We start from the raw sequence: 26,294 nt of genomic DNA, 5'->3' as shown, positions 1-26,294 counted from the left end.
TCAGTTAGCCTTTGCCTAGCTATAGTACGGGCACAAATTAGTTCCTGTCACGTGAATTTCTATCATGCTGGTAACTGTGGTTTCGCAATGTAACAACTGTTTATATTGTAGTATAGTTTTTCAACATCTAAAAATTGTCACCTGCAGTGAAGTTGAAAGAACACTGAATATCCACTTTAAAGATTTTTCACATTAACATTTTATTTTACTGTACCATATATATATACATCTTTCTAACTATTACTTTAATTTTTAATATATTTCAAGGCAAATTCACATTTTCAAGTCATTACTTGAGAGCAGGGTTAATAGTGAAAGTAGATAATATTTTTATACTTTAAGGAGGAAAAGTGGGAAAATTAGCTTCTTGCTTTCTTGAAATTGCTTTTTGTGTAAAAATTGCTTACAGTTAGTCATACAAAATACATATTTTAAACATATATCCTTGTTTTTAGCCAATTTTTATTAGCATAGTATTTACCATATGTACTCGTGTATAACCAAGTGTTTTTAAAAAATAAATCATTTTGGGGGGGTTCGTATGACTTATCACAATCCATACATACATCCACTGTGTCAAGCACATTTGTACATTTGTTGCCCTCATCATTCTCAAAACATTTTCTTTCTACTTGAAACCTTGGTATCAGCTCCTCATTTTCCCCCTCCCTCCCTCCCTCCCTACCCAACCTTTGATAATTTATAAATTATTATTTTTCCATGTCTTACACTGTCTGATGTCTCCCTTCACTCATTTTTCTGTTGTCCGTTTTTCAGCACATTTTTATTGCAGTCAGTGTATGTGGTAAAATTAGGTAACTACGTATGCCTTGCCATGTGAGTGCTTGGTTTGGCTGAGTTTGTTTTCCCAAGCCTGCGTAAACGCGGAACGTTGCTGTCTGTGCCTTCGCGTCCTTGGGTACCTAGGGGATGAGTCCCTTTTTCCTATTTTTTTTCTTGTTAATGTCAGTTTGATGATGGTTTCAGCTAAATGAATTCTCAGGTCATGGTTTGTGGGCTTTTGTTTTTTGTTACAATCATAATGTATCTTCAAAAACTCATTCTCATTTTGTGCACATAGGATCTTAAATGCATTGTCAGCATTAATGGCAGCAGTAAATTGGAGAATGTGTGAACATTACGGGTTGTTCAAAAGCGAGGCGTAATGGAATTCATTGAAATAGGTGAACCTAGCCTAATTGCTTGTGATGTCCCGAATTTGATATTTTAACTCTTAATGCAGTTCTATCTCGAATGAGCATAAGAGGTTGTAAAAATACTGGTGGTGGTATATATTAAGTTATGTAATGATAAGAAGTGAAGAGGATTTAGGAAGATCAAAGATACTTTAAATGCAATTTTAGGTATACAGGACAAGCTAGAAAGATGGAAAATAATGGGGGTAAAAGATTGGGAGACGATGAAGCAATTTAATAATGGCAACTTTACAAATAAAGTACCTTAAAAGATACAGGTGCCTGTCAGCTCTTGAAAGTACCAAAAATAATAGAAACACTGAAAGCAACTGCTACATGTTGAAGTTTTATATTTGAAATTATTATGAAGATGATTGTAGTTTGTATTTTAAATGACTCTATACTGAGCCAACCTTTATACTATCCCTTTTATTGGCACTGTCTCAGGTAGTCCACACCACTGCCCCTTGAAACTGGTACGTAAACATCCTTATGTTACAGGTGAACTCGAATTAGAAAGGTTAAGAAACTTGTTCAAAATCTTACAGCTAATAAGTATGGTATCAGGATTGAATGAAGATTCATTAATAACCTGCAATAAGCAGATGACACAGTTTGCTTGCTGAAAAGGAAGAGGACTTTAAGCACTTAGTAACGAAGATCAAAGACTTCAGACTTTTTATAGATTACAACTCAATGTAAAGAAAGCAAAAATCCTCATAAGTAGACCAATAAACAACATCCTGAAAAACAGTGAAAAAATAGTTCCTGTATGAGTTACATTTTACTTGGATCCATCTTCAACACGCATGGACACAGCATTCAAATCTAATGACCTATTGCATTGAGCAAATCTGCTACACAAGACGTCTTTAAAGTGTTACAGAGCAAAGCTTTCACTTTGAGGACTGAGGTGCACCTGACCCAACTGATAGTATTTTCAGCTGCCTCAAATATGCTTGTGAAAGGTGGCAAAGAATCAATGTATTTGAATTATGGTGGTGGTAAAGAATATTGAAAGTACCATGGACAGAAGAACGAAATGTGTTTTGGAGGAAGTATGGCCAGAATGATCCTAGAATCAAGGATGGTGTGGTAGTTATATAATCTGTTGTCAATTTGAGAGGATTAAGAGTGAAGGGGAGGAGTTTAGCCTGATAACCTCATTTGGAGGTGCTAAGGAGATAAGTAGCTTGCTGGATGCAGGACGTAAACTCACTCCCTGGGAGACATTGCAATTGACAAGACATGGAGCTACGCTAGTGCCTGGAGCTGGAGAAGCCACCAAGAGACCCCTGCTAGCACTGAGATGCTTACACCACCACTGGATCCACAAGACTTCCCACTCACTGGCCTGTGATCTTCCTGCATTCAGCATCATTGCATGTGTTTTCTGAGTCTGAAGAGGATTTTATAGATTGACATCAGACATGTGGGCTAATATCAGACTTATGGAATTGATGTGGGCTGGGATGTTTCCTTAATGTACAATTATTCTGTATTTAAAGCTCTTTTTAATACATATATTTGAGTGCCTGCGGATTTGTTTCTCTAGTCAACCCAGACTAACACAGATAGTGAAACTTTCTCTCACATACTTTGAATTTGTTATCAAGTGTGTAAGTCCGATTGACTAGAGAAATCCAGTGATACTCATATATATGTTAGAAAGAGCTTTATATTAAGAATTACATATCGATAAAACATCCCAGCCCAGACCAACTCAAGTCCCTAAGTTTTATACTGGTCCATAAATCCCTTTTGAGACTTTTGCAGCCAGGATCCAATGGTTCTGGATGCATATCCAGGGTTCTGGCAGCAACCAGAGTCTCCCAGAAGGAAGGTGAAGGCAGGGAGAAGGGGGTAGGTTCCCATGGCCCTCCTAATGAGAAGGCCACTCCCACAATGAGCCACTACCAGGCTGTGACCTGACTGACAGGCTACACTCTATCCCTACACTTATGTAACTACCATATCTGGAGACACATTCTTGGATATTATGCTTGGTAAAGTTAGAGAGTCAATCCTGGTAAAGTAGAGTAAGTCCGTTGATGAGATGGATTGATACTGTGGCTTAGGTGTAGGAACAGTGGTGAAGATAACACGGGACTAGACAGTGTTTCATTCTGTTGTAGATAGGGTGACTATGAGATGGAACAATAAGAGTCTCAGCTTATAGTTGCTTTTTGTTTTAATTTAAAAATTTTTGGCAAAAATTTACACAAAACATCTAGTTCAATATTTCTTTTAAGTATGAATTAATGAAACTTTCTTAGGTCAGAAAATCTTATTTAAGAAGACATGTTAGATCATCAGAATTGGCCCATGGAATTGCTGCATTCATATTATTTTGCTCAGCACCTATTTTGTGCCAGGCATTGTTGTACCCTTGGGGTGGGGGCCTTTGTGAATGAACTAAACAGACACAATTATGAAAACGAATGCCAGGCCCATAGATGTTGAGGAGAGACAAAAACCTTCCCCTGGAGCTACAGAGAAAGCCTTTCCTCTGACACCCTGAATTCAGACTGCTTGCCTTTGATACTTATAAATAAATTATTAAAAGCCTCTGCTCACAGTATTTCTATTGTAGCAGCACCAAATAGCTAAGACAATGTCTCTCATGCTAAGATTTTCCATCTATGAGGGGTACCCAAACAATAACAGCAACAAGGGTTATGATAGATAGAAGAATTGAGTCCCTTTTTGCAAACTATTTTTGTTCTTGTAGAGCTGGTTATACTTTACAGTGAGCACTATGAGTGGATAACACCAGCCCCCGCCCCCCCCCCCCAAAAAAAAAACAACGGAATTTTTTCTTGCTAGGCAAGCATCGAGCAACTCACTATGAGTTAGTCCACTCAGTGCCATTGCCTGGGAAGGTTCTCTCTGGTCAGAGTGAATTTCTTCATAAAGGCATCAAGCCTCGATTTTTGTGATGGCTGATTTAAGAAAACAGCCTGTGACTGAAATTTTGTTTCCTGCTCTGGAAAAATGTCACAGAAACTTGTGTTGTTGAACAAAGCTTACAATGACAGCTCTATGGGAAAAACTCAAGTGTACGCATGGAAGTCAAATCATTACATAACAGACTACTGAACATCATGGTCCAGCCAAGGAGGGTGCAGGACAATTCAATCCATGACCAGCATTACATGTTTGACATAGAAGATTTGGGGGGAAATTCTAAGAATATACTCCTATATTAAATTTACCTATATTTTTTCTTTCAGGTTTCAGCACAACATGAACATAATTAGGGAAAATAAAGATTTGGCATGTTTTTATACAACAAAACATTCATGGAGGGGAAAGTAAGTATTCCTTTTTACTTTGGTTTTCTTTTTTCCTATAAAGCACTTCTTTACATATTACTGCTGTAGTACCTACCGGACAACGCACTAAAGCTGTTCTGCCCTTCTGTTCTGAAAAGAGTATGTACTTGGCTTAAATGCAGATGCTACATTTAAAATGAGCATTAAATAATCGCTCACTTTTCTTTTGATATTTCTGGTTTTCTATATCTGTCTTGGGAAGAGTTTGGTAAAAACTAAAAGTAGCAATTACTTTTTTGATTCTGTTTAATAACGGATTAGCAACAATAATACTAATGCCCCAACTATATTGCCCAATGACTAGCGTGTGTGAAATCCACACATTTTCATTTTGATTTATAACTATCAGGAAATAGGACATTAACACTGTGAAGTGTTTTGTCTTTCTTTAGGTCTGAAATGAAATTGAAAAGTTGCATTTCACCTTTTTTTTTTTTGAGATAAGGTAATAACATTTTTAAATAGTTGCTAATCTGACAGAGGTATAGGCGCTTCTGCTTTGTATGGAAACCAATTCCCCCCACCCCCAAACCAAATGCACTGCCATTGAGTCCGTTCTGACTCATAGCTATCCTTTAAAGGTTTTCTGGGAGTGTAGATCTCTACAGGAGCAGATAGTCCCACCCTCCTCTGCTGAGTAACTGTTGGGTTTGAATAGTCAACAGTGATGCTACCAGCTTAATACCTAACCCACAACACTACCAGGCTTTCTTAGTCTTTGGAAAATGTATGGTAGTTCCTGCTCCTCAGATTGCTGCAAGCATTAAATGAAGTGATATGGAGTATGTAAAGGATTGTAAATTATGTCTTCAGTACATTGAGTGTTCAATGAATGGCTCCTTGTGGAACACTGTTCAAGAAAGTTAAGTCCATTGGAGTGGTCATGAGTAAATAAGTGTCTTACGTTATGACAGATATGGGGCTACTTAATTCCAAATTAGGCTTTATGATTGGTAAATCAAGACAAGTACACAAGGCAAATGATTTTTGCTCTTACTCTTAACTTTAAAATTTTTAGGAAGTAGAGAGTGTAGTGGCTTATTAGGATGACCAAATACCTGAATTTACTGTATTTCTGGTTTTCTTTAGCAAACTATAATTTTGAAATATTTGAGTGCTTGTCTGTTCCTTTTTAATAATGCAGTGGTGGAAGTGCCTGACTTAGGAGCATCATTGTTACCTTATAGAGTACAAGTTTCTAATATTTTTCTCCAGTTAATTTCATTGAGCCAAGTGAGAGGGGAAAAAATGGCCTACATAGGGTAGTATGGGTCTCTTTAATTCTCTAAGTCAGCCTTAAAAAATGTTGTATCCCTAGTTATATATTGCTCTGCTCATCAGAATGCAACTTCTGTTTTTAATGTATTAGAGCACACAGATGCATCAATTACAAAAATGTACTTTCTGCTTTGTGAGCTTTTAAGTAATTGTAGTCATCTGGGTTTTTTTAATGTTCTAAAAGATTAGTGACTATGGTTTAAGGCAGCCTTTCCCTTCCCCCTTTTCTTTGTAAAATTTAGAGAACTATTTCTGAACATTTAGTGCAATTATTTTCCTCTCTGATGCATATTTTGAAACTTGGTTTGGGTTTTATTGCATTTTTAGATACAATTTGCATATCATAAAAATCTAACTTTTGGAAAAGAATTCATTGGGTTTTAATATATTCACAGACTTGTACAACCATCATTAATTATTTTTAGAGTTTTTGTTACCCAAAAAGAAACTTCATAGTAATTAGTGACCTCTCTTTCCCATCACCTGACTTTTGCTATTCCACTGATAAAAATGGAAAAAAACCAAATGTAATCTTTTTGACTTGCTTCTTTCACTTAGTAATATATATTTCAAGATTCATCTATCTTGTGACAGTGATCAATACTTCATTATTTTTATTGCAAATAACATCCTATCATGTGGAGGATATACTACGTTTTGTTTATCCATCAGTTAGTGGACATGTGTTGCTTTTACAGTTTGGTTATTTGAAGTAATGCTGCTATTCCTATTGGTTTACAAGTATGGGGAGGGTTGTATATTCATTGCTATTTGACATATACTGATGAGTTGGAATTGATGGGTCATATAGCAAGTCTTTAACTATTTGACTAAAGCCACACTCTTTCCAAAGTGACTGCAATATTTTGCCCTAATGGCTCAGTTTCTGTCTTCAGTTACAAGTCTGATGGTCTCTTGCTATCCTAGTGGATAAATCTTAGAGCAGCCTATGGGATAGGGTAGAACTGCCCTTGTGGGTTTCTGAGACTTAGTCTTCTCTCCTACAAAATAACTGGTGTTTTTGAACTGCTGGCCTTAGAGTTGGCAGCCGAGCCCATAGCCTACTATGCCAGTCATCTTAATTGATCATTAACAATCAGTGAGTTAGTTTGTTTTGAGTGCTTATTAATCAATACTTGCCTATCATTTTGTCCTAATGTGGTGGCTTACTAGTTGCTGATGTTGGAAGCTTTCTGTCACTGGTATTTCAGATACCACCAGAGTGTCCCAAAGTGAACAGATTTCAGCCGAGCCTTCTTGACTAAGAGTAGACTACCAAGAACAGATAGGTTGTCTACTTCTGAGGAAGTAGCCACTGAAAACTGTATGAATAGCAGCAACACATTATTACATACTGAAAAATCTCATGAGTAGCAACAGAACATTGTCACATATAGTACGAAAAGGTGAGCTGCTCAGGTTGGAGGGCTCTCAAAATATAACAGGAAGAGCTGGCTTCTCAAAGTAAAGTCAACCTTAATGACTTGGATGGAGTAAAGCTTTTGTGATCGTCATTTGCTGTTGGGGCATGACAAAGATGAGAAGAAACATCTATTAAAAATGAGAATGTGGAATGTATGAAGTATGAATCTAGGAGAATTAGAAGCTGTCAGAAACAAATGAAACGCATAAAGATTGATATCCTAGACATCAGGGAGTTGACATGGACTGCTAATAGACCTTCTGAATCAGATAATCATATGGCTTACTATGTCGGGAATGGCAAACTCAAGAGGAATGGCATTACATTCCTTGTCAAAAAGAACATCTCAAGAGCTAACATACAACACTACCTGTGATTGGATAATGTATATGTGCTTACAAGGAAGGTCAGTCAGTGCAACCGTTAATCAGATATAGGCACCAACCACTAAAGCTAGTAATGATAAATGGAAGAATTCTGCCAATTAACAATAAAAATTCATTCATAATTATTGGTAATTGGAATGACAAAGTTGGAAACATAAGGAATGGTAATTGGAAAATGTGGCCTTTGTGATAGACACAAAACTGGAGATTGCACAGTAGGATTTTGCAAAACCAAGACTTCCTCATCGCCACTTTTTTTCAACAATAGTGACTTGTACACATAGATTTCCCTAGATAGAATGCACAGATAAAAGTCAAATTGACTTCATCTGTAGAAAGAGATGATGGAAAAGCTGAAACTCACCAGCTAAAATAAGGCCAGGGGCTGACTGTGGAGCAGACCTTCAGTTGCTCATAATGTTCAAGCTGAAGTTGAAGAAAAAAATCTATGTGACCCAAAATACAACCATGTCCCACCTGAATTTTGAGAAAATACCAAGAATAGATTTGGCTCCCTGAACTAATGAGTGAAGACTCGGCCAGCTAGAGAAGAGTATCAAGAACATACATCACACATGGTGCATTAAAAAGATCAGCATGGACCTCAGAAGAGACTCTGAAACTTACTCCTAATCATAATAAAGCACATAGAATAAACGATGATATCTAAGAGCTGAACAGAAAATTTCAGGGCAACTCAAGAAGACAAAGTATATAATAAAATATGCAAAGGCCTGGAGTTAGAAAACCAGAAATGAACAATCACAGCATAAGTTGAAAAACTGAAGAAAAAATTCAAGCCTCGAACTGCGATATTAAAGAGTTTATGGGCAAGGGCATGAAAACACAGGAAGTGTCCAAAAAAAAAGATGGGAAGAATACAGTCAGTATACCAAAAAGAACTAGTCAGCATTCAGCCATTTTGAGAGATAGCATATGATCAAGTGTGTATGGTTTTGAAGGAAGAAGCCCATCCTAAATTGAAGGTATTAGTGAAAAGGAAGGCTCTCGGATTGATGTAATACCAGTTGAAATGTTTAAGCAAACTGATGAAGTACTAATGCACCTATGCCAAGAAATATGAGAGACAGTTGCCTGGCCAAAAAACTGAAAGATCTATATTGGTATCCATTCCAAAGAAAGGTGAGCCCACAGAATGCAGAATGAGAATTCTAGGAGGCGTCATTGTGTTTTTGTGGAACCTGTACATGAGTCAAGAGCAGGAGTGCTCAATATGACAATCATGATCTGCGAGTCGATCACAAATGTAGTGTGGGTAGATAGCATGGCATTAAAAAAATAGACGTAAGTCTGTCATCAGTACCATCACTTAAGTGATACACAGCGCAGCCAAGCAGATGCAATCTTAGGTGTCAAATGCATGTGCAAACAACTGCGCTAAGTGCAGCAAAACTGAAGCTAAGTTAACGCCAATTTTTAGACCTTGTTTTTTTTCTCTCTCTTAAATGTAACCAAGGGCATTAGAATGAGTGGGGGAGCTAGAACAAAGTAAAAAGAGAAAACGTTATCACTTTCATACAGAATGGGAGATTCTGACACTGCAAGCCAACATCCAGCTGAAGTCCAGAGTGCATGAACAGTTCTGGAAGTTACTGGCAGAGGGAAAATACCCAAACATGAGAAAATGTGCTACCTCCTTGACTGCATTATTTGGCTCTACTTATTTATGTGAGTCAGCCTTTTCTCACATAAAGACCATTAGGTCCAAGTGTGCTTGAGGCTGGCTGTCAGCAGCTACTGTCCGGACTATGCATCCCTGGCTCATTCCATTCTGTGTAACTCACCAGAGTAAACTCAGTTAATGCCAACAAATGTACATAGTTAATTGTATTGTGTTGTGCAATATGGATTCTTGTGGTTATGGAAGGAACATAAACATACATTGTACATATAAAGAGTTCTGAATGCATTTATGAATAAATAAATAAATGTTTTGCATTTTTGTAGTTGGTAGATCATTTTGACTGGATCATTGTTTAAGTAGCTCGCATGCTGAAACGGTGTGAGCACCCCTGATCAAGAGTATTGAACAGAATGAAGGAATCCTGAGGAGTTTGAAAATCAGGAAAAGCGTACATCAGAGTTGTGTTCTAACCCCATACTTAATCTGTGTGCTGAGAAAATAATTCAAGAGTATGAACTATACGAAGAATGGGTCATCAGACTGAAGGAAAGCTTATTAACAACTGGTAATATACAGATGACACTACTTTTGCTGAAATTGAGTAGGACTGAAGTACTTGATGATGATAAAGTTTGGAGCTTTCAATGTGGATTACCATTTAATGTAAAGAAAAAAATCCTCACAACTGAGCCAATTAGTACCATGCTAAATGGAGAAAAAAATTAAATGGTTAAGGATTTTATTTTGCTTGGATTATTTTGTCAGTGCTCATGGAAGTAGCAGTTAAGCGATCAAATAAGATTTCTTCAAAGTGTTGAAGGGCAAGGATGTCACTTTGAAGACTAAAGTGTACCTAATTCATGCCCTGACCTTTTCAATTGATGTATATACATGTGAATGTTGGATGTAGAATAAGGAAGTCTGGGGGGCGGGGGGAATCTATGGTGAGGCTTGTCTCACTTTGGACATGTTATCTGGAGAGATGACTCCCTACAAAAGGAAATCATACTTGTAAAGTAGAAGGGCATCACAAAAGAAGACCCTGGTATTGGATTAACACAGTAGCACCAACAATGGGCTCAATTGTGAAGACATGCAGAACCAGGCAGTTCTGTGTTCTGTGTTGTTGTGATTTGTTCACACCTACTCAGTGGTGCCTAACAACAATAGCTGTTAGGGAGCCCTGGTGGTAGAGTGATTGGAACCACCAAGTATTTTATATGATGTGGATATATCAGGCTGCTTTCATAAATATTTACAGCCTTTGAAGCAGTTTTGTGCCCTGTCGAAGAGAAAGATGTCTTTCCACTCCCAAAGGGTTATAGCCCCAGAATCTCACAGGCAGTTAGTTCTACCTTGTCCTTTAGGGTCACTACACAGTAGCATCAACTCCATGCCATTTAATTTGTGAGTGTGTCAGTTTGGTGTCCCAGAGGGTGTCTCCAAATCGCTGTCTACTTGCCAACAATAGGGTTTTAATAGGATTGGGTATTAACTAGTGTCTCACTGTGGTTTTGACTATCATTTCCCTGATTATTAATGATAATCATTTCATGTGGTTTATGACCATTTGGTTATCTTCTTTGGAGAAATGCCTTTCAAATCATTTATGCATTTTGAATTTGGTGTATTTGCCTTTTGTTCAGTTTCATGAGTTATTTTTATAGATTTGCAAACCTTTTCTTTTATTCGGATTATCTTTTAACTTTCCTCACAGTATGTTTTGAATTACAATGTTTTAAGTTTTGATAAAAGTCTACCTTCATCTTTTTTTTGTTCCTTGTGGTTTCAATGCCATATCTAAGAAATCATTGCCTAGCAAGTTCTCACAGACTTACTACAAGGCATATTTTAAAGATCTTTAGAGTTTCATATTTCACATATATAAGGGAAAATGAAATTAAGATTTAAAAAGAGCTTTATAGTTTATGATTATTTGAGTGAATTTTGAGTTAATGGGTTGAGATATGAACCAAACTTCATTCTTTTGTATGGGGATATCAGTTGTCTTAGCTCCATTTGTTCTTTACAAAGACTGCCTTTTTCCCTTGGCTTTGTCTCAGTTTTATTTCCTTAATCAATATATCTGTATACTCATATCATACAGACCTGATTACTATAGACCTGTAGTAAGATTTGAAATCAAGAAGGCTAAGTCCTCTGTTTGTTTTGTTTCAAAATTGTTTTGATTATTCTGAGTCCCATACATTTCTATATGAATTTAGGGTCAACTTGTTGATTTCCACTTAAAAAAACGGACATTAACTCTGTCAATCAGTTTGGGGAATAGCCCCATCTATCAAGTCCACTTATTGAGCAAAGGCAATCTTTCCGTTTATTTAAAACCATTTGCTGTTGAGTTGATTCCCACTCATGGTGACCCCATGTGTGTCAGAGTGGAGCTCTACACAGTAGAATTTCCAGTGGCTGGTTCTTTTGGAAGTAGACTGCTAGGGTGCCTCTGAGTAGACTGAAACCCTCCAACCTTGTGTTTAGTAGTCGGCCATGCAGTCTGTACTTCCCAGGCATTCCAACATTTATTTAGATCTTTCATTTCTTTGAATAATGTTTTATAGTATTCGATGTATATTATCTTAGAGCTTTCAACTTCTCCCCGAAAGTGCCTACATTTAACATAGTTACTTGTTTCTTTTGCTCATACATATTAGGTATTTCATAATATTTATGGGATCCCTGGTGATATTGTGGTTACCTGTTGACTGTGATCCACATAGTTGACAGTTCAAAATCATCATCAGCTTCGGAGAAAGACTGGGCTTTTTACTCCAGTAAACAGTTACAGTCATCTTGGAAACACACTAGATACCACAGTGACTCAACATTGACTCTATGGCAGTGAGAGTGAATTTGAGTTTTTATATTCATTTATGTAGCCTAAATCTTAACTATTTTTCAGTATATTCTAATGTAAAACCTATGTTCTAATGGCCATCATGAAAGCTTCTCTATTGTTTCTGAGTTGCTAGCTGACTTCCTCTCTGGAAACATCTTTTTTGTTTGTTTTTTGTTTTTTAGAACATTTTCTTTGTTCTTTAAAAAAATCATTTTATTGGGAGCTTATACAACCCTTATTGCAATCCATACATACCATACATCCATTGTGTCGAGCACATTTGTACCTCTGTTGCCATCATCATTCTCAAATCATTTGCGGAAGCATGTCTTTATACACCACACTTTAAGTGATTTTAGGGATTTAGAACCCATTTTAAGAGACTGCACATTTTTATGCATGTTATAAACTTCTCCCTAATGTTCACAAAATATTCTGTAATATATTGATTTTATTAAAATTAATAAATACTATGTAAATTAATATTTTATTCATCTGCTTAAATTAAAGGTAACATCCCTATGTAGTCCCTTATAGCATCATCATATGACCCATTTCTGTTATCTCTGTATGTTTTCATTGTGCATCCTTTGGCTTACAGCTATCTTAGTACAGGTTCATTCATCACCAGTGTAGCTTCCTTGATTAGCAAAAGAACTTGTCTTCTGTGCTTGCTGCTTTCCCCACTTGTGAACTATGATTTAATTGTGAGTTACTTCTAGAAAGAGTGCAAGGGGATGTAAATTACACGGAGAACACTTTCATGAAAGAGCAAAATCTCCTTTTTAGCCAATTAGTAGGCCTATTCCGACAGAAGGGAAGTGCAGATGTTGCGATCAAAGCAGAATTGTAAGTTTCATAGTAGACTTCAGAATAATGTTCAAAACCTAGGTTCTTAAAGTGCTTTGGGTGGAAATTAAAATTAAAGTCCACCTTTGGATCATTATGTAAATTGCATATATTAATTGTCAAATCACTGAGCATTCTCGCCTAGTCAACTGGACTGAAAACCTTAGCTTTCACCAAACTAAAAAACTCTCAGCCATTGAGTCAATGCCCACTCATAATTTACCCTGTAAGACAGGCTAGAACTGCTCTTAGGAGTTTCTGAGACTGTAACTCTTTACAGAGTAGAAAGCCTTGTCTTTCTCCTTTAGAATGGCTGATGGTTTCAAACTGCTGACCCAGTGGTTAGCCCAATGGGTAATCACTACACCACCAGGGCTCCTTATAATTATCACAGATACCTTTTTTTATAAAGATCATTTTATTGGGGAGTCTTACAGCTCTTAGAACAGTACATATGTCAATTATATCAAGCAAATTTGTACATATGGTGCCATCATTATTTTATAAACATTTATATTCTATTTGACCCCTTGGTGTCAGCTCCTCTTTTTACCCTCCCTTCGCCCTCCCACCCTCATGACCCCTTGATAAATTATAAATAATTATTTTCGTATCTTACACTGATCACTTTCACCTTCCCCCTACCCTCCTGGTATTGCTACTCCCATGTCTGTACCCGAGGGGTTTATCTGACCTGGATTCCATGTGTCCTGAGCTCTTATTTGTACCTGTGTACATGCTCTAGCCTAGCCCGCCTTTAGTGAAAGGCAGGATTGGGGTCACGATAGTGGGGGATAGAGGGGATGAGATGATAGTGGGGGGTCAGGAAGTCTCAAGGAACCAGAGGAATATTGTGTGTTTCATCAGTGCTGTACTTTGCCCTGGTTCACTCATCCCTTGTTTGTCATCCTTCTGGGAGGGGATGTCACATTGTCTACAGATGGGTTTGAGGTCTCTGCTCCAACCCCCCTCATTCTTAACAATATGTTTGCTTGTTTGTTTGTTTATTTTGGGTCTTCTGATGCCTGTTAAACTTGATCCTGTCAACACCTCATGCTCGCACAGACTGGTGTGCTCCTTCCATGTGGGCTTGTGCTTTTCTGCTAGATGACTGATTGTTTAACTGCAAGCCTTTTTAAGATCGCAGATGCTATATATCTTGTTAACCATCAGCTTTCTTCACCACATTTGCTTTACACCCATTTTGACTTCAGCGATCATGCTGGGGGGTGAGCTTCACAGAAGGCCAGGTTGTTAGAACAAAGTGTTCTTGCATTGAGGGAGGGCTTGAGCAGAAGCCCAAAGTCCATCCACTTCCTCAGTGTATTGCCATATAAATATATGTACATAGACCAATACCTCTATTTTTATGAATTAATATATTTACAGAAGTGCACATTTATGTTTACACCTCTATCCATAGCGTTTCCTAGATCTTTCCTCTGTTTCCTTTTACTTTCCTCCTGTCCCACCATCACGCTCGTCCTTCTTCTGCCTCTTAGTATCCTCTCAGCTAGATTGTTGCTCCAACGCTCCCAAGATCTCTACGTCCTTCTCCTGGTTAATTTTAATTTCCTAGTTGTTCCCCTGTCTGAGGAATTGTTTCTCACTGTTCCCTTCCTCGCCTGCCTTCTCCTCAGGCTTGCTTCCCATGCCTATCTTATCTAGGTAGACAAAACCAACAATAGCAGAGACAAGAAAACAAAAGACTCAATAAAAGGGGGTGGGGAGGATACATAGCTAGGGGAAAAAAACAACAACAAAAAAGCATACATAGTTCCAGGTCTGTCCGCTGACTTTCATGACTGTCTCCCCACCAGTCCTGAGGGGGTGGGGAGGGCATTCCGGGAACTGCCCCTCCTAGCCTGAAGTCTATTTTTGGCACTCCTCAGGGGCTTTGTGGCTTGGCTTTGCTCCCGTTGCTGATCTGTTAGGCTCTCTTCTTGGTTTGCCCTACTGAGGGGTTTCAGGCTGGACTCACTCCCCCCCCCCCGTGTGTCCCCAGTATTGTCCTCTGTTGCCGTATGCTCCAGTGCGGGGATATCATGTGTCGAGCGGTTGTCGGTGGCCGATACCTTTTTATAATGTGTAGGGAAAGGACCCTTTGAGAGCCAGACCTGTGAGCAGCCATCTAAGGTGCAACGATTGATCTCTTCCTCACTAGAGGAAAAAAGAGTAGGGGAGAAAAAGAAGGTGCACAGAAGCAGTCAGTACCCTGAAACTAGTAGAACTAATGGTGCCCTGCTACCTGTACCTATCAAGTACTGGGAGAAGGGATCGAGTGGGAGGACAATGTGGAACAAACTCCAAAGCATGAACAAGAGCAGGGATAGTGGTCAGATAAGAGATGGAACCCCTTAGACTGTGGCCCTTAGTCCCAGTTCAAGTCTGGAAATGAACTTGCCCCTAAGACTCAATTTCAGCCAATCAAGAGAGTGACTTACAAGGAACCAGTCATACTAGGGAAGTATGCATAGCTTAGAAGAATCAACCATCCGAGATCAAAAGGCACCTATATCCAGCGACCATTACCCAAGTTCATAAAAGCTAGAGAAGGAGGAGGAATGGAAACAGGAAAAACCATTAGGACATTTGGCAGCTAATGATTCTTCCGCTGCTCTTCACCCGTGCACTAAATGGCAGTAGAGTGCAATGTCTGACCTCTGGCTTCTCTGTTACCAAGAGGCAGGTGTCAGACAAGGCTCCATGCTCCATCCTTCTGTACCTATTCTGACTCAGCTGTTCTTCCCATGCCACTCTCCATCCTTGCTGGGTTTCATAATTCTTGCATTGGCCACACAGAACTCACAAACAGCGCTCACAATTAAAGGGGTTTATGAGGGAAGTTAATAGCTACCACAAGTCAAGATCAGCAAACAGTAAGGGTACAGTTATTGGTCTTAACAAGCAGCCAGGTCTTTCATTGGTTGCCAAGTGGCAACCAGATCTCTCCAATTTTCAGTCTCTCAGTCATGTAGTCAAGTCTCTGTCCAATTCTCAGCCCCATTGTAGCCTATTCTTACTCCTCTTCTTAATCTCTCAGCTACCTGTCTGCCTGTCATTCAGACTCACAGTTCCACTGTGTAGGATCTGATCAGGAAAAGGTAGTCTCAGCACTGCTCCTCTGGGTCTGGGCCATAGTCTGTGATATATCTGACAGTGTCAGTCTCCACCACTTCTTGACAGATCTTGAATAGGCTCTTCTAAAGTTCTTTGGGTTTCTCTCCTTTCCACTCTTGCTTCAGAGATGGCTCATCCTTAGAGTCAGGGAGATGGTCATGAAAATCGACCAACCCCCAATGTTAGTGTTACATGTGCCCCGTTTGCATGGTCCCACCTAGTCATTTGGTAGCATTGCAGAGGCTTGGATAGAAGAGCTAAATTAAGAAATTACACTCCACCACAGCCAGCTCCATAAGTTTAATATATTGATTTTTCTTCAGTTTGCCTTATTCACTGTCTACCATTCTTATGCATGTGAGTTGATTAAAAATACCCTGGCTAGGATCATACACACCTTCATCCTCAAAGTCATATCCTTTTTTTTCAAAATTTTAAAGAGGTCATATATAGCATATTTATGAGCATTGACCTGACCCAAGCAAGATGAAATTCTTAACTTCAATCTTTTCTCCATTTGTCATTATGTTACTGTGTTAGTCTAGGTAAGTGCACATCAAGAAAACATCCGAACGCAGTGCAGCCCAAGCCCACAAGTCCAACATTAACCCATATGTCCGACACCAATCCACAAAGTCCTCCTGCAGCTCACAAAACAAAACACACACCATGACGCCGACTGCAGGAGGAAAGCTGAATCAGTGAACATGTAAGCATCTCGGTACTGGCAGGGGTCTCCACATGACTGCTCCAGCACCCAGGGCTGCACTGGATAAGTCCATGTGGCTTCTTCTCTGGGATGTCTTGCAGGAAGTGAACCTTGCCAGCTGAAGCAGGAAACTGACTAAGACAGCTGCACCCTGGTCTGACCATCAAAAAGCAAGAGACCCGAGAACTAGAAAGGCGAGGCCCACTGAGCCATTTATCCCTCTGCCCTTCAATTAACCCCACATGTGTTTATCGGCCAGGTTGGCACAATAAACTAAGATGGAGATTTTTGAGCCTGTGAACTGGTACATATTGTTGCTGACTTTGTGGATGGCCTGTCCGGATTTGACTTTGCTTATGGTTGCAGACTTCACAAGGTTCCAACTAGAATGAAGAATCTTCATGTTGGAAAATATGATTTGTCTCCTCAGAGCACTGGGTTGATGTAAGTGGGCAGTATATATAAAACGGATACCAAAATTGGGGAATAAAAGCATGAAGTGGTTAGTTTACCAACTTTCATAGGTGGAGGAACATATTTACAGGATTATAGGATTAAGGTGTAGCTGTTACTTAATTGAAATTGTGAGGCTAAAGAATTATGTACACATGCCAAGTTGGCCCATAAACATGTGGGGCTAATTGAAGGGCAGAGGGATAAATGGCTCAGTGGGCCTCGCCTTTCTAGTTCTCGGGTCTCTTGCTTTGTGATGATCAGACCAGGGTGCAACTGTCTTAGTCAGTTTCCTGCTTCAGCTGGGAAGACTCACTTCCTGCAAGACATCCCTGAGGAGAAGCCACATGGACTTAACCGATGCAGCCATGGGTGCTGGAGCAGCTATGTGGAGACCCCTGCTAGTGCTGAGATGCTTACATGTTCACTGATTCGGCTTTCCTCCTGCAGTCGGCGTCATGGTGTGTGTTTTGTGAGATAGAGAAGGACTTCGTGGATTGGTGCCGTATGGGTTAATGTTGGACTTGTGGGCTTGGGATGTTTTCTTGATGTGCACTTACCCAGACTAACACAATTACATAATGGTTCAGTTGTGAGGATTTTTATTTTCTTTACATTGGATTGTAATCCATACGTGGGCTGCAGTTCTTGATCTAGCCAGCAAGGCTGTTTTATCTGCATATTGAAGGTCAGTAAGCCTCCCTCCAGCCTTGGTACTGCATTCTTCTTCATTTAGGCCAGTTTCTCTGATTATTTGCTCAGCATACAAATGTATTAAATATGGTGAGATAATACAACTCTGACATACATCTTTCCTGATTTTAAAGCACACAATATTCCCTTATTGTGTTTATATATAGGTTCCACATGAGCACAATGAAGTGTTCTGGAATTTACATTCTTCTTAAGGTTACCCATAGTTTGTTATGGTCCATGCAGTTGAATGCCTTAGCATAGTCAATAAAACACAAGTAACCTTTTTGGTGTTCTCTGCTTTCAGCCAAGATCCGTCTGACATTAGCAATAGTATCCCTGTTCCACATCCTCTTCTGAACCCAGCCTGAATTTTTGGCAGCTTCCTGTCAGTGTACTGTGGCAACCGTTGTTGGCAAATCTTCAGCAAAGTTTTATTTGCCTATGATACCAATGATGTTGTTCTATAGTTTGAGCATTCTTTTGGGTCAGCTTTCTTTGTAATGGGTACAGATATGAACCTTTTCTGATCATTTGGCCAAATTTGCTGGCAAAGATGAATAAAGTACTTCAGGATTTCATCAGCATGCTGAAACATTTCAATAGATTTTCCATCAGTACTTGTGTATATTTGTAACATTATGCCTGAAACTAACACCTCCAGTTGTATTTATGCTCAGGCTAATGAGAATTAAATGAGCATGTTATTTCTGAGTTGGCTGTTTTACTTTCAGTATTACTGCAAATATCATATGCAGCTCCAGGTGCCTTCAAGGGGCAGCAACTTGGACACTTCCGTTACTCCAAGGGAGAAAGACGAGACTTTTCCAGTAAACATTTACAGCTTCAAAGGAGTAAAAAATAAGTACTTTTTGTAGGATTAAAGAATAAACACTACTTTTTAATCAGCGATTGGTGTGTTTCTGTATGTTTCTTGGCTTAGTGGAGTACACTTTGGGTTACTGAGCACAAGGTTGTAGTTTGAAACCATCAGCCACTCTATAGGAGAAAGACACGCTTTCTACACTCATAAAGAGAGTCCCAGAAGCAGTGGCAATTGTACCTTTCCTGTAGGGTCACTAGGAGCTGGAACAAATTTGATGGCAGTGAGTTTGGGCTTGGTATGTCCCTTTCAAATAGTTGCACTTTTATAGTAGTGTTATGTCTGTGGTTTTTGCTTGTAAAGATGCAAAACTTTAGCTTTTCTCATATTTTAGAGGGCTAGAAGTATGAACTTAAGGTCCCAGCTTCAGGAGAAATCCTTTTTATTTGTCTTCCCCTGGATTTAGGAAGTTTTCAGTGCCGGGTCTCCAAGCTCTTCTTGGTGATTGGATCATATTCCTTTGCCTTCTTTTATGTCTTATAAGAGGCCACACCCCAAGGAAGCTGCTTTCACCAGATGACGGCTGTTACCTGATTAAAGGGGCTTTAGTCTACCCTATTCACCTTCCAATTGAGGCTGATAATATCAGATCACGTCATGAGGATGATTACACATCAGTATATAACTTGCAGGTTGCATCATCATATGACAGTCAAACTGCTGAGAATAATGGCCTATCATAATTTTTGAGCATACAATTCAACACTTGATATACTTGGAGAAAGAAGAATTGTTTTGAGCTCATGTCAAGGGTACAGAAACTCGGGGTTTTAAGCCACCTGTTTAAATGTACAGGTTTTGAAGAAGTGATGTTAAGTGTCAAGATTAGTATTTATATTAAAATACAAATTTCAAGCAATATGAGCAACTTGCCTTTGCATTGTGCTTCCTTGGAGTAGACCATGTTAGTCTTCTTTTTATCTCCGGGATCCTAAGAAGTGAGAATTCCTGTCACAAATTGGTCTGAAGCCTTGTCCCATTCCATATTTTTATGTATGATATCCTCAGCCAATGTAAAATGGTATCTATAATTGGAAGAGGTACACTAGAGGAAAAGAAGAGGAATCTTGAAAGTCTGTGGTAATAGAGTTTACTACCAAGAAAAATAAAACTGGAAGATAGAATATGATGTTTAAACAGCATCGAAAAGTTTTTTGATTTTTAAAATTTCACTGTCATCACAGTTGATTCCAAGGTAATGAGCCAATGGGACAGAGGAGAACTTGGCCCTGTGGCTTTCTGAAGCCTTACACGTTTGTGAGAATCGAAAGCCGTGTCCTCCCTTGGGGCAGCTGGTGTGGCCTTTTGGTTGGCAGCCTGGTGCCAACCCACTACACCACCAGGGGACCGCCTCTTTTAAAAGTGGTTATTTTTATGCTGACCCAAGGGAAGTATAAGTTCAAGTAAAAAAAATGAAGCATTCCAAAGATTTTATTTAATTATAAACTTAAGTTGAAACTTTTTGGAAACGTTGATACTAAAGTAACACAATATAGTCCTTAGATTGAGAGATGGTATAGTCCATTTCTTTTTTTTTTTAATGATTTTATTGGGGGCTCCTACAATTCTTATCACAATCCATACATCCATCCATTGTGTCAAGCACATATGTACATTTGTTGCCATCATCATTCTCAAAACATTTGCCTTCTACTTGAGCCCTTAATATCTGCTGCTCATTTTTCCCCTCCCTGCCCCCTACCTCATGAACCCTTCATCATTCATATGTTACACTGACATCTCCCCCTGCCCTCTTCTCTGCTGTCCCTCCCCCAGGGAGGAAGCTATATGTAGATTCCTGTAATCAGTTCCCCCTTTCTACTCTACATTCTCTCCACCCTCCAGGCATGGCCACTCTCACCACTGGTTCTGGAGGAGTCATCTGTCCTGGATTCCCTGTGGTGCCCTCATCTTTTGAGTCCCAGCAGCTGAGGGAAGAATGGGCAGACTGGACTTTGGGAATGGGATGAAGAGGCCAGAGGGGCAGAAGACTTCCAAGATAGCATTGGGGGGGGGGGGAGGGCACGACACCACACGACACATGGTATAGTCCATTTCTTAACGTCAACATTCTCTTTTACTGATTCCTTTTCATCTGCCTAGCTGTTGACCTCCCCCAAGGAATCAGCCACTGGACAGCCTTTGGTCGGTCTATTGATTTCATTTCTAAGTAGCCGTTTAGTCCTTCAGGTGTTCAGACCCAAGTGTACTAGAGTCATCTTTGCCCTTTCTCCTCTAACCTCATATCTAGTCTCTCAACAATTATAGATTGTCATTCAAATACACCCAAAAGCTGACTTTAACTCACCCTTGCTATTGCTACCTTTGCTCAAGCCACTCTTTCTCTGTCTTAATTTTACTTTAGCCTCCTTACTGGTCTCATTGCTTCTGCCATAAACTCCTTTAAATTAGTTCTCAACAGAGCGCAAGCTAAAGTTTTGTCACGGACTACTAGCCCTATAAATCTGGTCATGTTCTATGCTTTAATGGCATTGCCTCACCTCTTTCTTCTACCTTTGGGTATTCGTGTGACTTGCTCCCTTGCCGCTGCTGGGCCTTTTCTTAGGTAATCCTTTCTTTGCGATCTTTCCTGACCACCCTAGTTAATGTGTTAGCTCCATCCCAATATCTATTATTTCCTGTCCTTTCGTCATTTTTTTCCTCCTGTGCCTCTTTTGCATTTAGTATCTCTTTACAAATATGTACCATTGGCTTCCTCTTTGAGAAACGTGCACTTCAGCCAGCCTTAGTTTCCTTACTAGATGGATTAAAAGGTAGTTCAAGTACCCAGTGTCCAAAAAAGAACCCTAGGTTCTCTGTGGAGCCTACCAACAACTAGATATTGGTAGCTACAATGTACTTTTTAAACGATTCCAGGAACGAGGGGTATTAGGCATTGGAAAAAGAATTTGAATTGTGAAACTGAAAGGCCAACTTGACCTACAGGGTGAAATTTGTGTAGAAGTTTATTTGGTGTAAAAGAGAGAGAGAAAACGAACTATTTTATTGTGGTTTGGGTAAAAGTTTACAGAGCAAATTAGTTTCCCATTCAGCAACTGATATGATGTTTTGTAACATTAGTTGCAAGTCTTTTCAATGTAACAGTACTTTTTCCACTTCCTCCCTGGGTTCCCCATTTCCATTTGCCCATCTTCCCTGCCCCTCCTGCTTTCTGAGCTTTGCTTTTTGGCAAATGCTGCCCTTTTGGTCTTGCATGGTTGATTGTTCTGAGAAGCACGTTCTTCCTAGGTTTTTATTGCTCACCTTATGTGGCTGAAAGGTGATCCCTGGGAGTGGGCTCAGTTCTAGGTTCCAGGGTGTCCAAGGGCTGTAGTCTCTGGGATTCCACCAGCCTCTCTCCACCAGACCAATATGTCTTTCCTGCGTAAGAGCTTGAATTTTGTTCTGTATTTCTCTTTCATTCTGTCTAGGAGTTTCTATTCTGATATCGTGATCAGATTGGTTTGTTGTAGTAGTAGCTGGGCAGCGTGTTTATGTGCTCCTGTAGATCTTCGTACTAATTGTTTACTTGCCTTTGATTTCCCTTTATTCTTTTTCCCTCCTCAAGGGGAGACACCAGTAATTAATCTTCAGCGGACTGCTTGTCGGACCATAGTCACTGTTCTCAAAAGTAGAGTGTATCACATGGTTTTAATGGAGTATGCCGAGTGACCTACAAGTCTGACTTTGTGAAGCTCAGTGACCAGTCCCTCGAGGCGTTTGGTTATAGCCCTAGGCACTACAAAGCCCCGGGATATATTAGCAACACATATAAAGGAGCTTCAAGAAGTTTGTGGATAAGTGGAGTTAAAAGATCATTTTGATTCCTTGAACCCTTTCAAGCCCCATTTGTACAGATACCAGGAGAAGATGAGACTATCTGTTCTAGTAAAGGTTTACAGCCTGCGGGACCCTATTTTAGGGTAGCTATGAATAGACATTGGACAAATCCATATTTAGAAGTATATATAGACTTACTTTTGAGGAAAAGTTATCAATACCAGCACTACTAGGAAATGAATAAACTTAGGAGCTACCGTATATACTTGAGTATAAGCTGACGTGAATGTCAGCCGAGGCACCTAATTTTACCCCAAAAACTGCATTTAAAATATGCTGAAAAACTTGGCTTCTATTCGAGTATATATGGTAAATAAGGTACGTTAGTTTCTTTGCACCAGTGATAAATAAAAACTAGCCAGTGGTGGCCAGGGTGTTAATAAAGGTACATGCCATGTGTGTTAGGCGGCCAGGTAACATACATGATCATGAGTCAAAAAGTGTTGCTGGAATAAAAATCACAGGAACCTTTATTAAGCAAATATATCCAAAGGTGGAGCTTTAGTTATCAACATATCCTCCATCTAGATCTACACATTTCTGAAGACAGCGTTCCCATCTCTGGCCCTTCCCTGAAGGATTCTGCACTCTTTGATTTATATCACATCAGAGCAGTAACGATGACATCCTTGAGATAGTCAAAATGGCTCTTTTCCATGTCCTTTGGAGGCTGGGAAACCGAAAAGCCGGAGGGTCAAAATCTGGGCTGGAGAGGCTGGTGGCGGACATTTTGCCAATAAAATTTTCCTACGACAGCTCTGCTACCCTTGAAGAATGAGCAGGTACATCGTTGTGGCAGGAAAACATTTCTTGGCTCAACTCCCTTGGCCTTTATCTCAACAATACAGTTTTCAATTTTCTCCAGACTTCTGCCTAATAAGCTCCTGTGAGCTTTCTATGTCCTGTCCGAAAATCTGTTAAGATTGCCCCTTTGCAGCTCTCAGTCTCCCTAACCTGAACTGACCTCTCTCTTCCGGAGAGTCACGGACGCAGCAGATCCCTTTGGAAGCCACTGTGCTGATTAGACTTGTTTTTTGAGTGCACCCTGACAAGAGTAAGACAAGTGTACTACTGAGAGAACTTGCCTGCAGTCCCTACTAATTGCAGAAACATTTTATAGCACGTTTTGTTGTAGTAAACATGTGCATATTGAAAATGAAGGCAACGAGTGTACAAATGTGCTGTATGAGCCCTCAATAAAATGAGTTAAAAACAAACGTGCCTATTTGAACACTGTAGCGTTAGTACCGGTACTTTTTGACTTACCTTGTATAGGCCCAGTTATGTGAACACTTTCTTAAACCAACTCTGATTAGATCTTTTTCACTTACGTAGGGACTCACTCACTTTAATTTTCCCCACCACCCCACTTTATATTTTTATTAATTTCAGTTCTATTGGCCTGTAACTCATACCATACAATTCAGTAGTCCAGTCAAGTGAAGAAGAGTTATGTAATCGCTCCCTCAGGACACTCTTTCTTTTTCTATTCATTGCCGTAAACCCCAGTTTCCCCATTGCCCTAGACAAACTGAGCAGTCATCTATGGAGTTATGCCTGGATGCGTCCACCCATCCTGGATTCTGTGTACCTAGAAACCTTATACCACACAAGCAGAAACTGCCATGCCAAACAGAAAACTTCAGTCAAAAGGAAGCAGAAACTATAAAAACAAATCATTTTAAACTGGGTCAAAGGGATATCAAATGATAAGGTGATAGAATTTAACCTAACTACATCTGCCATAACCCACTTTACAATGATTTCTGTCTGATAGCAAGGCTTTTCAGACCCTGGACTATGGTCAGAGGGGATTCAATGGATTGGCTCAATTCTTGATTTAAGAGATTGACGGTCTTGAATTTTTAAAGGTAAAGTTTGAAAATCCTTCTTTTCACAGTAAATGTGGTTGAAATGCAGTGACTTATTTTGATTCTTCTGGCCTTTGTCTTTATACCTTCCACCAAATGACTTTATTCTAATGTGCCTGGATAGGAGAAAGTGAGGTACTGAGGATTATCTGATTGAATTGTGAGAGATTGTTGACAGATAAAGTGTGACTGTAAAAACTTGGAACTCTAACAAGGAGGGGGATGGTTTGACTAATTTGCCATTCTGCTGGATTTAAAATGAGCCATCTCAGAAGTCGAATGGGCGATCTCACTAACAAGAGTGGACAGGCCTTTGGACTCCTGAGGCCTCATTGGAATCAGCCCTGGTCAGCCAATATTGATGGTGGTGATTTTCTTTTCCCCTTGTGAAGTCAGAGGTCAGATGTGACTCTTCCCCCCCCCCGCCCCCCCCACACACACCCTTCTTTTTACAAGGAAGTGTTGTATGGTTTTTTTGGATGCTAATATGAGAAAACAGTGGTAGAGTTTCTGGGTGGAAGAGCATGATGTGATGGTGAGTAATTTTTTTCAAGTAGGGTGTCATTCTGTTAACTGTCATATATATCTGCTCGTTACAAAGTAGTTAACAGTATCTGCTTTAGGCTATATTCTCTAGAGAAGCAAAACCAGTGAAGTTCATGTACCAAGACAATAGCGGCTGCTTATATTAGAAGCAGGCCACAGCCCTGACGAAAACTCCCACTAGTTGAGTGGATCACCGGTTGTGCTTTGAGTAAGGGGATTGCATCCCACCCTAATCCCTTTACAGCTGATTGATTGCGCATTGCAGATCCTTTTTATGGAGGTGATTATATTGTGTTAGGTCACATCCTGGGGGATTACTGGGACTTAGGTGCCAACCTGTGTTGAATCCTGACCCAGCCACATTAACACAAATCTTTAACTATACCAGTATCCAAATCTGAAACTAACATTAATGTGATTACTACCAGAAACGTAGCTCTTGCTTTGTTGAAGTTTATTTCAGATGTATGATTTACAGGGCAGGGAATTATCTAATATGGTTCTTATAGTGATAGTTTTTGTAAGTCCCAGTAAATGACAGTTTTCTGATAGGTTTGAGTAAGATAAGGTGGGAGAAGATACTGATAAGATTGTGTGATTCAGTTGTAATTGTTAATAGGGTTGTGACTGTATCTCAGAACTCTTAACAATTGCCATCCTGCTGGGTATAAAATGAGCCATCTCAAAAGCCAGATGAATAGACAGACTACCATCCAGAGACTCTCCAGGAGTGGAACATGTGATTTTCCTCCTGAGATCGTTGCACACCAGACTTCCTTGATTCAGGATGCACTGGATTCAGTTGTGACAGTAACGGAGTGACAGAGGTATGAAAGTATGAGCCAGAGTGATGAAATTTCTAGCCCATGGAGCAATTAAAGTCGAGTGCCTTCAGACTGAAGGGAAGCTTGTTAACTGGGGTGCCTCCATGTACTTAATTAACGGAGTTTGGCTTGTGACCTTTGGAGATAGAGCTGAGCATCGTAGGGCTAAAGCTTAGGATGAGAGAGAGGCATTTCCTCTCAGCATCATTGGCAGACCTGAAAGAGCTTTGTAACATTGCACAAACAGCAGAGACGAAAGGGCTGTGGTGGCTGAGTCCAAAAAAAGGCCTACCTGTGAGCGTGGCTGAAATGAGCTCAGTGATTTTATCCTGAGCTTTTATAACCTGTTAGCTTTGTGAAAACCTCACAGTCCTATTGTCTGAGTGCCG

The 26,294-nt window shown here is 39.7% G+C and overlaps 1 protein-coding gene across 1 annotated transcript in view; it reads left to right on the top strand.

Annotated features, from left to right (window-relative positions):
• DNAJC13 (DnaJ heat shock protein family (Hsp40) member C13) overlaps positions 1-26,294 on the top strand; it is a 125,460-nt gene that overhangs the window by 10,587 nt on the left and 88,579 nt on the right. The window contains exon 2 of the mRNA XM_075546931.1: positions 4,430-4,510. Coding sequence (XP_075403046.1) covers positions 4,443-4,510 — 68 coding nt within the window. The 5' untranslated portion in view covers positions 4,430-4,442. The remainder of the gene's footprint in view (positions 1-4,429; positions 4,511-26,294) is intronic.

Source organism: Tenrec ecaudatus, chromosome 4 (assembly GCF_050624435.1).
Source record: "Tenrec ecaudatus isolate mTenEca1 chromosome 4, mTenEca1.hap1, whole genome shotgun sequence".
Taxonomy (NCBI): domain Eukaryota; kingdom Metazoa; phylum Chordata; class Mammalia; order Afrosoricida; family Tenrecidae; genus Tenrec; species Tenrec ecaudatus.
Note: the sequence above shows the minus strand (reverse complement) of the source record. Positions and strands in the feature narration are given on the sequence as shown.